At 41.1% G+C, this 15,513-nt stretch overlaps 1 protein-coding gene across 1 annotated transcript in view; it reads right to left on the reverse strand.

Annotated features, from left to right (window-relative positions):
- Positions 1–1,124: 1,124 nt before the first annotated feature.
- Positions 1,125–15,513, reverse strand: part of SDC2 (syndecan 2) — a 75,249-nt gene continuing 60,860 nt past the window's right edge. Inside the window, exons 2-5 of the mRNA XM_048507701.1 lie at positions 8,067–8,178; positions 5,340–5,476; positions 3,938–4,079; positions 1,125–2,336 (exon numbers count right to left, since the gene is read on the reverse strand). Coding sequence (XP_048363658.1) covers positions 2,173–2,336; positions 3,938–4,079; positions 5,340–5,476; positions 8,067–8,178 — 555 coding nt within the window. The 3' untranslated portion in view covers positions 1,125–2,172. The remainder of the gene's footprint in view (positions 2,337–3,937; positions 4,080–5,339; positions 5,477–8,066; positions 8,179–15,513) is intronic.

A 15,513-nucleotide genomic window follows, 5' to 3' on the forward strand; every position in this document is an offset into this window, starting at 1 on the left:
ATTCATGTCACTTACTAATGGATCATTTTAATGGAGATGGTGGGGATAAGCCTGGAATCTACATATAGAGCTGGTCATCCAGCGCTGAGCCACAAAGCGTACACTGTGTCAGCCTAGAATTAGGGAGTGCCGGGTTCCAGTTCTGACTCAGCCATGACATTCACTGGGTGACCTTGCCCAGACACTCTTAGACCAATCCCTCTAACCTAGCTGTTGTTTGGATAAAGTGGGGAAAGGGAGAACCAAGCAAGCCACCCTGAGCTCCTTGGAGGAAGGGAAGGATTGCAAACTGTCTCCTCCTCACCTTTTCCTTTGAGATGGTATCTACTGAACAAGCAGATATTCTGAAGCTTGCTCTACACCAGCGAGTCCCAACCAGGGTACTGGGGTACCGTGAACACTTCCCAGGGGTACCGTGACAACGCTACCGCCCCCTCCCTTTACAGTGCGCCTTTCGCTGGTCATCAGGGCAGCTCGCTTTATGGCTCGGCGGCGATGGCAGAGGGAGTGCACTATTGTCTTAATGTAATTAGTTTAAATTACATTCATTTTCACATCATGAATGAATGAATAAACAGATGCTTAACAGCAATAAATTATTATGTCTCTCAGGTAACTAATCATTGAAGTAAATCAATTTTTTAAAATGGGTGGTTTCCTCAAGGGTACCGTGAGATATGAAGAGTGAGGTCAAGGGTACCGCGACGTCAAAAAGGTTCTCTACACCTTTATGAGTCTGGAATAATTCTGCCTCCGCTCAAGCTCTTTAACTTCTTCATGTTGCTAATTTCAAGGGCAAAGTTAAAGCATTAAAAAGCAACAGCAATGCACACTGAGAATTGAAACTTTATATTCAGGTGAATTTGGTACCAGTACAGAATCAGCACATATTGCTAAGTACTTAAAATTTCATCAGTGTTCAAAGATTCAGCAGTCATAGGTACAGTTAACTTTTAATGAAGCTAGAATGTCTCTTGGTGAAATTTAACCTCTTTTTGTGCAAACAGCTTTTGAGGCCTTTTCTTCCCAACAAATCCCTTCATCATGCAATTGCTCGCAATGTCAAAAATGACTATAAGCCTTTATCATGAGAAAGAACGGAAAAAGAATTCTGCAATAAAATATTTCAGTATTAGGCCACATGATTTATTCAGTAGTGTTTATGTTCCCAAATTACAATTTATGTCTAACCATGTAAGACTACAAAAGTTACCATTAGAATTGTCTGTGCTTATAAAATACCAACATTTTCTTTGTTTTAACTGTTATATACTCATTAACACCAGTCTGCAACAAGTTACATAGAATCATAGGCACTTCAAAGGCTTTAAAAGACGTTTACAACTTAAATGCATTTTTGAAGAAGAGAAAAAAAAATCATCCCTACTCGTACCTTCAAATTGCCAAAAATTAACAAACAGTGGCCATATAACTTTGCAGCAACTTCTCAGAATACTGTTTGAGTCTTTGGGTTTGTGTAGGCTTGTCAGTAGCTTACTACAAATCTCCTATAAAGAAGATTTATTTTGTAAGGATATGACTATGCAGCTCGTAATAATAGTCCAATTTTACACATTAATTTGCTGCTGTAAGTTTCAGTGAAGCTACAGGAACATTGAGAAACAAAGCAAGGTGTAAAATGGATTTCCTGACACTAAAATTCATACAAAGTGGAGGTTAAAGTTTACATAGCTGAAAAAATACGTTTACACTAAAAGCTACCATTATCTGAAGTATCCGAAGACAAGATTGCACCATGACAACTACAAAAAGGCATTTTTTTGGAAACAGATAAATTAATGAAATAAAAACTAACTTGTAAGATCAGACATGCTGACAAAAATTAAACAACTTTCATCGAACCATAGGATAAAACAATCATTTTCATTTATGCATAAAGTTTTTTAAATGATTCGGTGAACAGCAATGGCGATATAAAATAATGTGTTGCCACTGTTATTCACAGAACACTGCAAAATGTTAAGATTTTTAACTTTACATTTTCTTAAAAGGAATACATGAAAAGTTTTTAAATACAATGGGATTTTTTTTATCATAAAGGTGCCATAAAGGCTCTTTACTGAAAAAAAAGTTCTTCATTATTCTATGCAAAAAAAGAGCTTTATTTAAAAAGTTCAGTGATCTCTTAAACAGAGACACTAAGTAAGAGTTTTATGCATAAAACTCTTTAGTAGGTGCCTTCTGGTAGGCAGCACTGGATGGTTTACGTTCCCCGAGGTCATAGCTGCCTTCATCCTTCTTCCTCATGCGATATACCAACAGCAAAATCAGAAAGACTGCAAAGAGAAAGCCGATAACTCCACCAGCAATAACAGCTGAAAAGGAAACAAACAAGACACACACGTTTCAGAAGGAATGCCAAGGAACGATGCGTACTTCCAATCTGTTACTCCCTAAGCAAAATTAAGTAGTATATTGGACTCTTCACATTTAAAGATTCAAAAGTAACACATGTTGTCCACAATTTCATTCTTAAACCAATGCAGACCATAAAACCAACTGTTTTAAAGACAAAATAAATCCCATGTCCTCAAAAGCTTTCAATAGGAGATTAGAGGCTGTTTGTAACAGGATGACAGTACCACTCCTAAATATTACAAGCTAAGTCCTACGGAATTCAAATGAACTTCCAGTCTAGCATACATGCTTATATTTGAAATCTTACGGCCAAAAGGACACACAGATACATGAACCTATAAAACTGCCCTGTACTGAACCAAACCACTGGTTTATCACCAGAAGTACCATGTTCTATGGGTCTATTTTTGTATTTTGCCTCCTGAACAACTTTATAACCACCTCAGCTCCAAAACTGGAAGCAAGCTGGGCTGGAATGCAGCAAAGTGAAGTGGCAGGAGAGACAGGATGAAGCTCCTAACACCCCACTCTGTGTGAGATTCAGATATGTCTCCAAATATTCCACCCCCACCTTCATGTCTAGTTTGCGGTCTGGACCACAAAGTAGAAACAATCAGATATGGAAATGCTGCCATCTTCTTCCATACTATGTCTCAAAGAGAAAAGTGTCCCCATGTTTGTTTGTTTGTTTGTTTGTTTGTTTGTTTGTTTGTTTAATTAATTAATTAATTAATTGTTGTACTTTTATACCGCCCTCCCCCGGAGGGCTCAGGGCGGTTCACAACAATAATAGGACAGTAAATATAGTAAACATTAAAACATTAAAACAGTTTAAAGCAGCATTCAATTTCTATATCAGTTAAAATAAAGATGGCATCCAGCTATTAAAACTCCTACAAAAGGGAACAGCGGGCTTTAGTTGTTTCCAGGCACCCTATTAGCGGCTGGACTCTCCAAAGGCCCGGCGGAATAACTCAATCTTACAGGCCCTGCGGAATTCGTTGAGGTCCCGCAGGGCCCGGACAGTTGGAGAGAGAGCGTTCCACCAGGCAGGGGCCAGGGCCGTAAATGCCCTGGTCCTAGTGGAGGCCAGCCGCATCATAGAGGGGGTGGGGATCACGAGCAAATTGGCCTCTGCCGAATGCAGAGACCAACGTGGGACACGTGTTAATATTAAGACATGACAAAAGGAAATCTGATGTGCATTTACAGGGAAAAGTACAATAAAGGGATGATTCGCACAACAGAAGTTGCAATTTCCTAGACTGCAGAAGGAAAAGGTACTGGGAAGGGAAGAGAAATGGCATGCAGGCCAAAAAAGAAGAAAAGAACTAACCCTGATTATCCATTTAACAAGGCCTGAAATTTTCCCACTTACCACTATAATGAAAAGCAGCCACCTGTGCAAATACCAGACCCTGACTCCAGCAAGTAGGGGAATAAGTATAATATGAGTAAAGGCCGGAGTTTCAAACCAGATATTTTTCATAACTAGGAACCTGGGGGTCTCTTTGCTACTTCTTAGGAAGTTGCAGAGCTCTTAATGCACAACACTCACCTGCCAGTACTTCTGTTCTCTGGAAAAGGTTTTCCGAGTGTTTTTGAGTGACTACATCTGCGTCTTCACCAGGCTCAGTTTTAGTGTTTTTATTTTCAGCGTTAGGCTTCGGTATCTTCTTTTTATCAGCCTCATCAGGTGACTAAGGTACAAGCAGCGTTAAGTCAGAGATACATAAACACTGATGACATATACGAACTCCTCCAAGTGATATAATACAGCACATTGACTTAAACAATGTTCTAATTACTTAGAGCTTTTGACGATCATTTCTAAAATCATTGCTGGAAGCTCCAGAACCTTCTTTCAAAATTATGATTTAATTCTATCATAAATGTTATTTTATGCATATGAAATAAGATTACAGCAACCCATCAGATTTATTACTGTACATAAGAGCTAACCAAATCTCTTCTGCAACATATGACACAAAAACTATTTTCTTGGTGGGGAGACTGCTATCTAGATTAAAGATGCCTGAACAGAAAGGGTGGGGGAAACCTCTCCAGCATAACGTGGAACTCTTGATTTTAAACAAACAAATAATTTTTTTAATCGAAACAAGATTTTGATATAGAATCACAGAATTGGAAGGGGCCATACAGGTCATCTTGTTTAGCCCTCTGTTCAATGCAAAATCAGTCTGAGGCAACCCTGACAAGTGTTCACCCAACCGTTGCTTGAAGACTGACAGCGAGGGGGAGCTCACCACTTCCCTAGGCAGCCAATTCCATTGCTGAACTACCCTTACTGCAAATATATTTTCCTGATGTTTAGCCAGTTCATTTTTGTCCTTAATTTGTACTAATTATTGCAAGTCCTAGCCCTGTGGTGGCGAAACTGTGGCACTCCAGATGTTCATGGACTACAATTCCCATCAGCCCCTGCCAGCATGGCCAATTGGCCATACTGGTGGAGGCTGATAGGAATTGTAGTCCATGAACATCTGGAGTGCCACAGGTTCGCCACCACCTAGCCTCTGTTGGCAACAGGAGCAGTTCCCTGCCCTCAAGTGCCAGCCTTCCAAATACTTAGAGAGAACATTCATGTCCCCTTCCAATAGCAAAATCCACTTGCACGCACCTGTGAAAGTGGATTGAAAATGCATTATTCTGCATGTGTGGAAGGGGCCTTAGAACCACAGGAAGGGACCTCCTAACTAAGAACTGTTTCATATCTTCCCTAAGATGTGAGTGGTCTCAAAATGGCAGATGAACATGCTACTTTTATTTATTTAAAACATCTATTTATTTTTATTAATTTTGCTAGAATGCAAAAGATAATTGTCTCTACGGTTAATCCACATATTTGCAGCAGATCTAGCACATTTCAAATACTCTTAAAGCAAATGACATTCAAAGCTATACCATAACAGTGTGATTTTTATACAACACATACATACCTTCGTTTGCAAAGGTACCTTGGTCTGTGTTTTCAATGTAGTTCTCTCAGTTCTTGGGGCATCACTAGTTGGTGGTATCTTTGGGAGTGTTCTAGATGTCGTTGCCAGAATAGTGTCATCTTCTTCATCTTCAGCCCCTGAAGCATTTTCAATCGTGTTAGTTCTGCACACATTTCTCCCAGCTCTAATTATTTCTTTCAGTTCTGAAGATCTGGGTTACAAAATGAGCCTCGAGGATGCTTACCATCAAAATTGTTGAAACAAACATCACAATAAAAATATTAAAAGGGTCACACCAGCATCCTCAATATATGAAAAATGGAGAAGAACAAAACATTGAACCCGTCTCCTCGTTTACTTATGTGAAATATTTATATCCTGCTTTTCTCTGAAAGGGCCAAAGCAACTTTTAAAATATATCAACAAGCGACAAACTAACATTCATCAGAAGTAATAAAAACAACAATTAAAAGGTCTCCAAGAAGGTCCTAGAACAGAAAGGCTGCCTTTTTTCTATAAAAACCATGAGCAAGTGAGACTGCCAGAGCCAGGGCATCTTAGACAACAGGAAAATATATTGCTCTTCATACAGTAAGCTTAATATCCATAGGCAGCATTCAAAGCCAGGTTTCATCTGATGGCCTGCACAGGAGGGTACAGGTGGGTTCTAGCGGCTCTGGGGTGCAGTATAGGAGTTGGGAAGCAAGATGCCCACATTGCAGTCCTCATACTTTTATTGCTGCACAACTGTTGGAACAATTGTTATGTCACTTCTAAAAGCTACAATGGTGTATAAAACCCACCACTAGATTTTCTTCCCCATCACCAGTGAAGTGTGTGTGAGTCTCTTATTCTTAAAGATTCCTTCCTTCCTTCCTTCCTTCCTTCCTTCCTTCCTTCCTTCCTTCCTTCCTTCCTTCCTTCCTTCCTTCCTTCCTTCCTTCCTTCCTTCCTTCCTTCCTTCCTTCCTTCCTTCCTTCCTTCCTTCCTTCCTTCCTACCTACCTACCTACCTACCTACCTACCTACCTACCCCTACCTCTTTATTTTGAAGACAAGCATAACATATTTGTATAAAATAGACAAATACTTATTGGACAGCAATCTCCTCACCCGCTCCAAGGACACAAACTGTTTTGAAGAAAAGAGGAGGGTTTTCAGAGATTGTTGGGTGATATGCCATGGTGGGGGTTGGGGAGGAAGATATTGGTTCTGCTGCTGTTAAAAGGAAGGAAGTAAAATATGTTGCTGTTAAAGCTAAAGGAGGTCTTTGGATGTTGCCAGTACAGTAAGGAGCAAAAACTGCTACCAAAATTACCACACCTAGAGCCAAATGAATACAAAAGGTCATTTAACTGCTTCAAACATTATCTTGGAGCAGCAACCAGGACTGAACTCCCCTTTCCAATGCACTGTCTTTGAATGTGCAGGATTCTTTTTTTTCCCAAGGGAAGTGTTCCAACACGCAAACATCCTTTTGCAGTTTGAAGGAATAGTTTTTATCATGTAATTTGCTGCTTTTGCAGATTAGCTGTTAATTATTCTGCTGCCAGCTGATCAACAAGGGCTAAGTGTATTCTGCAGAATGTGTTTAGCTGCAAAAGGACTGGACTAATATCAGACTGGTTATCTTGAGACTCTTTTTACGCTGAGAGCCAAGCAGTCATTATATTTCCTCGTATCTCCATAACTGATTGGATTCCCATTAGATGTGCCCGGTAGTGCATGGCTTTCTAAGTTTAATTTTCCATTACTCAAATGCATTTAAGCTGGTTGTTCCCGGCAGGGAAATCAACATTAAGCAAGCAGTTTGTTATGTTCATTTCATATCTAAGACATTAACCAATTATTCAGCACCACATTTTTGTTCTGTCTCATCCACCATTTACTGAATAAATCCAATAAAATGTAAGAGTTTAAATATGTGTTTAATCACCATTCATGTCTATCAAACACTGGTGTATCTAGGGGGCAGAGGTGGCAGACAAGCGAGGTGCCATTCACCTTGGTCACATGGGGGGTACATTTTGGCCCCCCTGCCCTCTCCCCTCCCCATGCCTAGCCCTTGGCTGAACTTCCTCCCCTTTGTTGAGCCACTGTAAAAAAAAAAACTCCAAGAAACTTTTTCCTCCTTTGAGCAGAACCAATCGGAACACTGGGGCGGGGTTAAAGCCAAGGAAGGAGTGCACCTGACCTGGCCCTGTCTCCAGTGCGTTGCTGGCCGCTTGGAGGAGGAATAAGGAAGCACACTCTCAGACAGTGCAGATATTTCAGGACTGGTGAAAGTGGGTGAATTGGGAAATCCCAGTTAGTAATACGCTGACCTGGCTGAATTTTCTGAACAATTTTCAAGGGCAGCTTCATGGGACTCCAGTTTAGATACTCCAAGAGCATGGATGTAGGAAGGTTCTCTGTACACAGGAAGTGATGGCACCTAGGACACTTCTAAATTTAGAAAATCTCTTGGCTCTTTTGGCTTGATGAAGATAATTTTTAAACTTATGAGTCCTAAGAATTTTAGGCACCAAAGAATTTAATTGCACCAAAATATACTGAATGGTCTGCACTTTTTCAGAACTATGTTCCACACTTCACTATGTTGACTAAGGTCGGCTTCACACACAGCACAAGATCCAGATGTATAAATCCACTTGTGAAAATCTGCATAGGAACAGTAACATCTTCAGAGTTCACATAACACATTTTTTTTCATGAGCACACTGCTTACCTGAGCCAGACCCAGAAGTATAATCATCATCATCAATTGGATAGACTCCTGATGCTTCTTCAATGGAGCTGTTGTCAAGGTACAGATCTTTATCAGAAGTCAGTGCTGCTCTCTGGAAACAAAAATGAAATGGTAGAAGTGACTTCACTCCAGCTTTGCAAAGAGTGTTCTTCCAATTCAATTTAAGTTGTTAAGACAAGCAGAAAGTAGTCCTTGCAAAAAATATTAAGCAGGCAACACTTTTAAAAACACCGGATCTTTTCTGTTATTTTTGACAATATTTGTACTTTTAGGGTTGCCAACTTCATGTTGTGAAATTCGTGGAGATTTGGGGGAGAAGCCTGGGAAAAGCTGGGGTTTGGGGACTGGAAGGTATCAAGAAGAAGAAGAAGACTTTATTTAGGGTCAATGACCAAATATATAGCAGGCATCAATGGGGATGCAGTGCTGGCAATTCCATCCTCTAAAGCTGCCATTTTCTTCAGGACAGCTGGAGTCTGAGGACCAATTTTAATTCTGGGAGATGTCTAGGCCCCACCTACAGGTTGAAGAAGGACAAGGATGACAAATTCTGAGGCAGCCTGACCAGATCCCTCCAAGCCAACACTAAACTGCATTTAAGAAGAAACCAACAATAAATGAGGCCCATCTTGCCACCTATTTCTGTTAGTCATGTTTACTTATTTACAATATTATCATCTTGCTTTCTCAAAGCTCAAGGCAGCTATCAACATTAAACATATATGCATCAAACAATAGATTAAGCAGTTATCGCAAGTGAAATATTTGTACAACAAATGACAAAATTGGCAGCCACATCGGTATGCCTTCTTAAACACAAAAGCCTAAAGTTGACAGTCTGGGGAAGTGGTCTCATTTTCTTAAAATGAACTGAAAAGCCTCCTGTTGTGTTTCTTTCAGCCTTCAGATCAGTTTGACAAAGCATCTCATAAGGGCATATAGTAAACGAGCAGCAAAAATGACCAAAGAAAAGAACAAGTTTGAATCAAGATGAGACATGCTGAATAGTTCTTGCTGTTCTGTCCACTCTGCTAGAGACAGCAGAAGCAATAGCTCTTGATAGCTTAGCACTGAAGTGGAAGCAGGCTATTCTTTCAATAACTAAATCTTCAGAATGGTCACAGTGCAAACAAGCTATGCATAGCATTATCAAAACGAAGATTTGTAGGATGGCTCAGAAGTAGGATGTAAAATTCTTTTGTTTTAAAAGGCATCCAGAATATTTTGAAAAGAAGCCAACAGATTTTCCACTATCTTCTAGATGTCCAAACTGCCAAGAAAAAGGAAATTTGCTTTTCAAAGACAAAACCAGTTCTAAGTCTATATACAATGCTGGAGGAGCAGCTGTTGTCAATGCTAGGGACAGTGTACTTCCTCCATCTGGTTTTCCAGACTCTAGTCTAGACTTTGAGAATCTGGAATAAGCAATGTAAAGATAAGATCCTGGAGAAGCAGAAAAGATGAAGTACAGATGAACAACACGCATCTGTGAACACATACAACCCTCCTTCCAAGCTTTCTTTTACATCTGCTCAATTGTGCAGATTAACAACAAATTTGCTTATTAAGAAATAATACGCACACCTCTAGCTTGGTCCCATATTCAAGTAGTTCCTAGCTATGCTGTCTCTGAGAGGCAGTGGAAGGGAGCAGAAGGGAGCTGAACAGAGAGCAAAAGATAAGCTCTGTTTTTTGGGGGGTTATCCTTAAATCTCAATCTTTAACCGTGCATGTTTTTGAGGGCTTGTGTGTTAGTTTTTTGAGGGCTTGGTACAGCTTTTGCTTGTGTGTGGGGTTTTCTTTGTTTTTGGCCATGTGCTTGCCTAGGCTTCTGAGAGGTGGGACTTCTGGTGAGTCACCAGCTCTATTTAACTGCCATCCAGCTCTTTTGAGCAATCTCTGAGAGGCACATAGTGGGGCATACAGTTTTATTAGTAAGAATCAATCTTTTCGGAGCAAGTAGAAAGTGAGTTAGAGACTTGATTGGGAGCACAGGCTTCAACCACTAGGTCTCAGTCCCTGGAGCTCAGTGGCTAAACAGGCAAGGCTCATTTTGAGGGGAGTTTAGTGGACTTTTTGAAAGGAGGGGGCCAAAAGATCTGTTTTTTGTACTAATTAAGATTACTAAACATGGATAGTCAGGGAGTTGCTGCAAATATCTGAAACAGCTGTGCTATCTTGGGGGGGGGGATTGTCAGCGGATATGGGCAGTTATACCTGCAGCAAGTACAAGTTGGTTGCTGTCTAGGAACAAAAGGTCCAGCAGCTTGAGGGGCAAGTATCTACTCTTCAGTCCATTAAGAAGAATGAGGATTTCCTGGACAGAGTGGAGCAGACAGAACTGAATGGGGAACACACTGGCAATTTCTCTGAGGAGGAGGGCAGCTCTCAAAAACAGGAGGTGGCATTTGGAGGAATGTGACATATGGAAATAGAGAGACCAGGGACCATTCTGTGAGTTTGAAGCTGATTTCAGGAAACTCAGGAAACTCTTGGGTGTGATCCCATGGTCTAAGGAAACCAGGATGGATGTCCAAAGAACTTTTAACTGAGCTAAGATTTAAAAGGGACATGTACAAGAAATGGAAAAAGGGGGAAACCACCAAAGAGGAATTCAAACAAATAGCCAAGATGTGTAGGGACAAGGTCAGAAAAGCTAAAATGCAAAACAACCTCAGGCTTGCCAGAGAGGTAATAGGGCAATATTACATCCACATTGGTCCTTGGTCTCAGGAATTCAGACATGGAAAGCAGTTGTCATGTAAGCAGTTGTCTCATGTAAGCAGTTGTCTACAACACCACAAGTCTTAATTGGCATGATTCTCTTTCTCATTTTAAAAACCCAGAACAATGCCACAGACAAAGTTTATTGAGATCCTTCACATAAAACATGAAGTTTTGGCCATAAAAATTGTTTGCTGCACTCATACATCCAATCTATAAATTATTATCCCACTCACATTGATATTCTTAGAATATAATACTGCAAAACCCTGTGACCTAAATTCTTTACATATTATAAACCAATGATCGCTGGAGCCCTGCTGGTTACTAAATAAACAGGAATAAATCTAAATCTAGTGGATGGGTAGCAGATTAGTGTCCACTAAGCACTAAATACAAGTTATTTCCATCTCAAATATATGCTGACTTTACTTTGCACATCTGGAAGTGATTAGTTCATTGCAAGTAATCAACAAATTAAAAAGGAATTTTGCAGAACTCATGTCATCCTAGACCCAATGGTAAAACCATTTGCCCTAGCTACAAAATACAGTGTATACATAAAGTTTCATTGTGAACCTGTACCTAAACAAGAGCATTCTGGAATTTTGGGGTGAGATCACTACTTTGTAACAGCAGATGAACAGACATGGGAAGACCAAAAGTAAAAATTACAAGTGATGCAGAAGCAGTTCTAACAGAGTAGCTGCCATCTCCAATAGGGCTATGCTCGGGGATGAAGTGGCATTCACTTCAACAAAACAGAAAACATGTTTAAAAAATTTTTTAGCTTGATGTGAAAATGGAATTTAAGGGAATATCTACGCTACTTAGGTTGACATAATTGTATTCTCCTCCCACAGAATCCTGGAAAGTATAGCTGCATTTCAAGGAAGATTTTCTGCCCTCATGTGACACCAATGGCACGTGCCCGGGGTGCAGTGCCCCTGCCCCCCCCCGGCCCCAATGCAGCCTCACCACTGATTGCCACGATGCTTCTAGATTGTTTGCAGAACCATGACAGAATCCAATTTACACTAATATAAAGAGCTGTTGACCACCACATTCTTCATATGGTAGCATGACTGTCAGAAATATCCATACTTCATTGGCTGTCTCTAAAGTACACTTCTCAGTCATCCAAACCCCAGTCCTAATCAGAATAAAACTTCATATCTGGGACCTTCCTATGCTGAGTTATATCAGTCTAAGTCCACAGTGAAACCACTGTGCTTAGAATGGAGTAACTCTACACAGGACTGAATTGCTAATCATGGAATACAATTACAGTTTGCTCCCTTTCCTGTGGCTATAAGAAGTTCTATGCATCCTGACCTAACTCACAATCCCAGTTTGGAGTATGCCCTTTAATGACATACAAAAGCATAACTGTTACATCAAGATAGTCTCAGCTTTCCCCAGATGCATTGTATTTGTATCCTATCAAAAGGTGAAACACTTCAGGCTCTGATAATTCAGCAAAACATTTTAAGCTTCCAAGTTGGTTAGGATATTTATGTGTTCAGTCCTGCAAATATGTAATGACTTTCACAAGCCCATACAGTGAGCCTGCAGCAGAGGCAAAATTAGGTTATGTTTTTTCTTGACTAGTCAAAGAGAAAATCCCAGCCAACCAGGGATCACATGAGAAAGAAGAGGATGTCACTGAACTATGTAGCCAATCAGATTGGTCACATGATGATGGTACTAAGGACAAAGAAGTCAACTGAGAGCTGACAGTGGTTTATGGATCAGCCTCAAGTGTGATCTACAGAACGAGGCCCTACAGCAGTCAGTCAAAGTATATCCATGTTGCAGACAAGGCTTCCTGTATACCAGGGGTCAGCAACCTTTACCACCTAAAGAACCATTTGGACCCATTTTCCATGGCCCCGAAGATCGACCGAGCAGGAGAGGTGGCTCCGCACAGTTCGGTCCCTCCACTCACCTTTCCTTCCAGCACTGGTCTGGAAGGCTGGAGGGACACGCCCATGCTACCCTCCGACCTCCAGGCCACGTGGAGCCGCAGTATAAGGCTGAAAGAGCCTCATGCGGCTCTGGAGCCGCAAGTTGCAGACCCTGCTGTATACCAATACAAACTGCATAAAGACTTGTTCCAGTCGCTCTCAGACTCAACACATGACTCCCAAATCCAAGTTCAACTGATGTATTAGTATGCGTCTTGGCTTCTTGAAAACCAAGGCAGTGACATTCCACAGCGAATGGTTTCTTACTAAGAATTTGGCTTCACTTTCAGCATGCCTTACCAAGCACATGCCTTTTCCACACTGTATAATGATGAGAGCACAGGCCCAGAACATCTGCCCGAAAAAAGTCCCCTCTGAGGAGGTTAAATGGTCCTCAAAAATCAAATTAAAGTTTGCTACGTCCTCTTCTAAGCTTTTCCTTGTACCAAATGAACCCAAGGCACAGAGTGAGAGAATTTTAATAAGGTCCTCAATATACACACTGCATCTGTTAGTGTGTTTATATGATACCTGACACGACACGGCTTTAAGCCCAGACTAGAAAAGCTTGCAGTTCTCTATGGGATGACTGATGCCTTTTGGCTGAGGGTTTCAGCTAACTTCGCAGCGGTTAAAAATATCAGCTGTCTTGACAAGGAATAGACACAAAGTTTCAGGAAACTACAACAGAATGAAGAAAACAGTTTTATTGCTTCAAAGCCAAGAGAAGAGCTAGATTCAAGTTTAGAAATACCTTATACACCAACAAAATTTTGGAGATATAAGCTTTTCTGAGTCAAAGCTCCCTTCACCAGCTAGGGAACAGAATGATTCTTCTCCACACAACATACATCTGTTCCCAGACCTATGGCCAGGAATCCTCAGCCCAGTGCAGACAGTGTCATGCATTCATTGAATGCAGAAGAGAAGAGAGCGAGTACGAGCATGTTGGCCACACCTCCAGGTCAATCACCCGGTCATTCGAGGGTACAACCATGAGAGGAAGTGGCCACACATACACCTCCTTCCGTCAATCTGCTTTCCAAATGTCACAAAGAGGAGGAGTCTGCATAGCTACTTCCTCTGTGTCATTCACGCAAATTACCAAGGGATTGTGCACAGACCCAGGTAGGGCCAGCGCACTCTTACCGACACTCTCCCTCAGCATTCAATGAACACGAAGGGCTGTTCTCTGCAGCTGGCTAAGGTCTGATTACAGTTCTGGTTAGGATGAGATGCAGAAAAGAACAAAGAACTATCTAGGTTAACACTCTACAATAAGGCTCTGCTTAAAACAATGACAGCTGACCCAAGTAAGCAGAAGGCACTCCTTCAGAGAACTGCTCAAGTCAACTCACAAAGTAAACCATGCCAGAAACTCCATCAATATTATTCATATTAACCTGACATGAAAACCCAGCGATTTAAAACCCAGCCAGATCATAAAAGCAGCATGAAATATGAAATGGCCTAAAGGGATCTTCCCAAAACAGGCTGACCTGGATGGCCCAGGGTTGCCCAATGTCATCAAATCTCGGCAAACAAGCAGGATTACCCCTGGTTAATATTTGGATACAGACCGCCAAGAAAATCCAGAGGCAAGCAAGGGCAAACAGCCTTTGCTTGTTTCTTGCCTTAAAAATCCCATGGGTTTGATATCAGTTGGATGTGACCTGATTGCACTTTCAACCACCAAAACAGGCTAGAAGCAGACTGTAAAACATAATTTAAAATGATCAACCCTTTAGTTTAGCCTGGGCAATAGGAAATGTTTTGGCTTGGGATCTACAAGAGGAAAGTAACAGGTAAAGCCTCCAGGTGGAAGTCACTGACCAGGCAAGGTAACACCACTGAAGAAGTCCCATCTCTGGCCACCGCCTACCTCATCTCCATTTGTGAGGACCCAAAAAGCAGGGCTTGGGAAGAGGATCTGAACTGATAGGCTGGACAAGTTGCGTACAATACCCCTGTTAGATGACAATCCATTTCCCAATTTTTATGTTCCATATAAGTTGCTGTTTTTGTAGTTCTTACAGAAACACTTAACAGAACAGCGAGGTAAAAAAAAAAAACCCTGAAATTCCTTAGACTTGGGAACAAAGGAGACAAGAGGTCTGAAGATACAGAATATGGAGCTACTCTGTGTGAGAGGCCAATTACTCCAAAGAGGAAAAAGCAGCAGCTGCTTCCACAGTGCAATTATGTTATCATCAAAATCCTGTCTTCGAATCTATGACAATCAAAGTATGCATTCAGATATCACAACAAGCTCTGATTGGGATGAACCCTAAATGAACATGCTTTCGTTGTCCTCTCCTCCATGTCTTCAATCACAGTTTAAAATCCTGGTTGGTGCAGAGGAAACAACTTCTATGTTCACCAGGAATCTGCACCTAAAGGTCATGATAAATTGGATTCAAGGATCCTTCCAACCATGCTCTGTATACAAAGACAAAGAGAATGCAAGCCAAAAAATCAAGTTCATGACAGGGAAATGAGAAGGGGTGCTGATCTGCTAAGCCTTTGCAGGATTTGGGGGAATTTCCTGCTTTCATGGCCTGTATGGGGGACATCTCGTACATGAAATAAGAGGAAACATGTTGCATCCTAAAGATTTCATTATTTCTTTGAGCAAAGGGCAAGAGCTGAGCGAATCACTCTTCCCAATGCAAGAGGCTTGTATGGTTTGCAGTTACCTGGAAATGTTTAGCTCCAATGTCAAAAAGGTGACAGGT

This window comes from Sphaerodactylus townsendi, linkage group LG09 (genome assembly GCF_021028975.2).
Source record: "Sphaerodactylus townsendi isolate TG3544 linkage group LG09, MPM_Stown_v2.3, whole genome shotgun sequence".
NCBI lineage: Eukaryota > Metazoa > Chordata > Lepidosauria > Squamata > Sphaerodactylidae > Sphaerodactylus > Sphaerodactylus townsendi.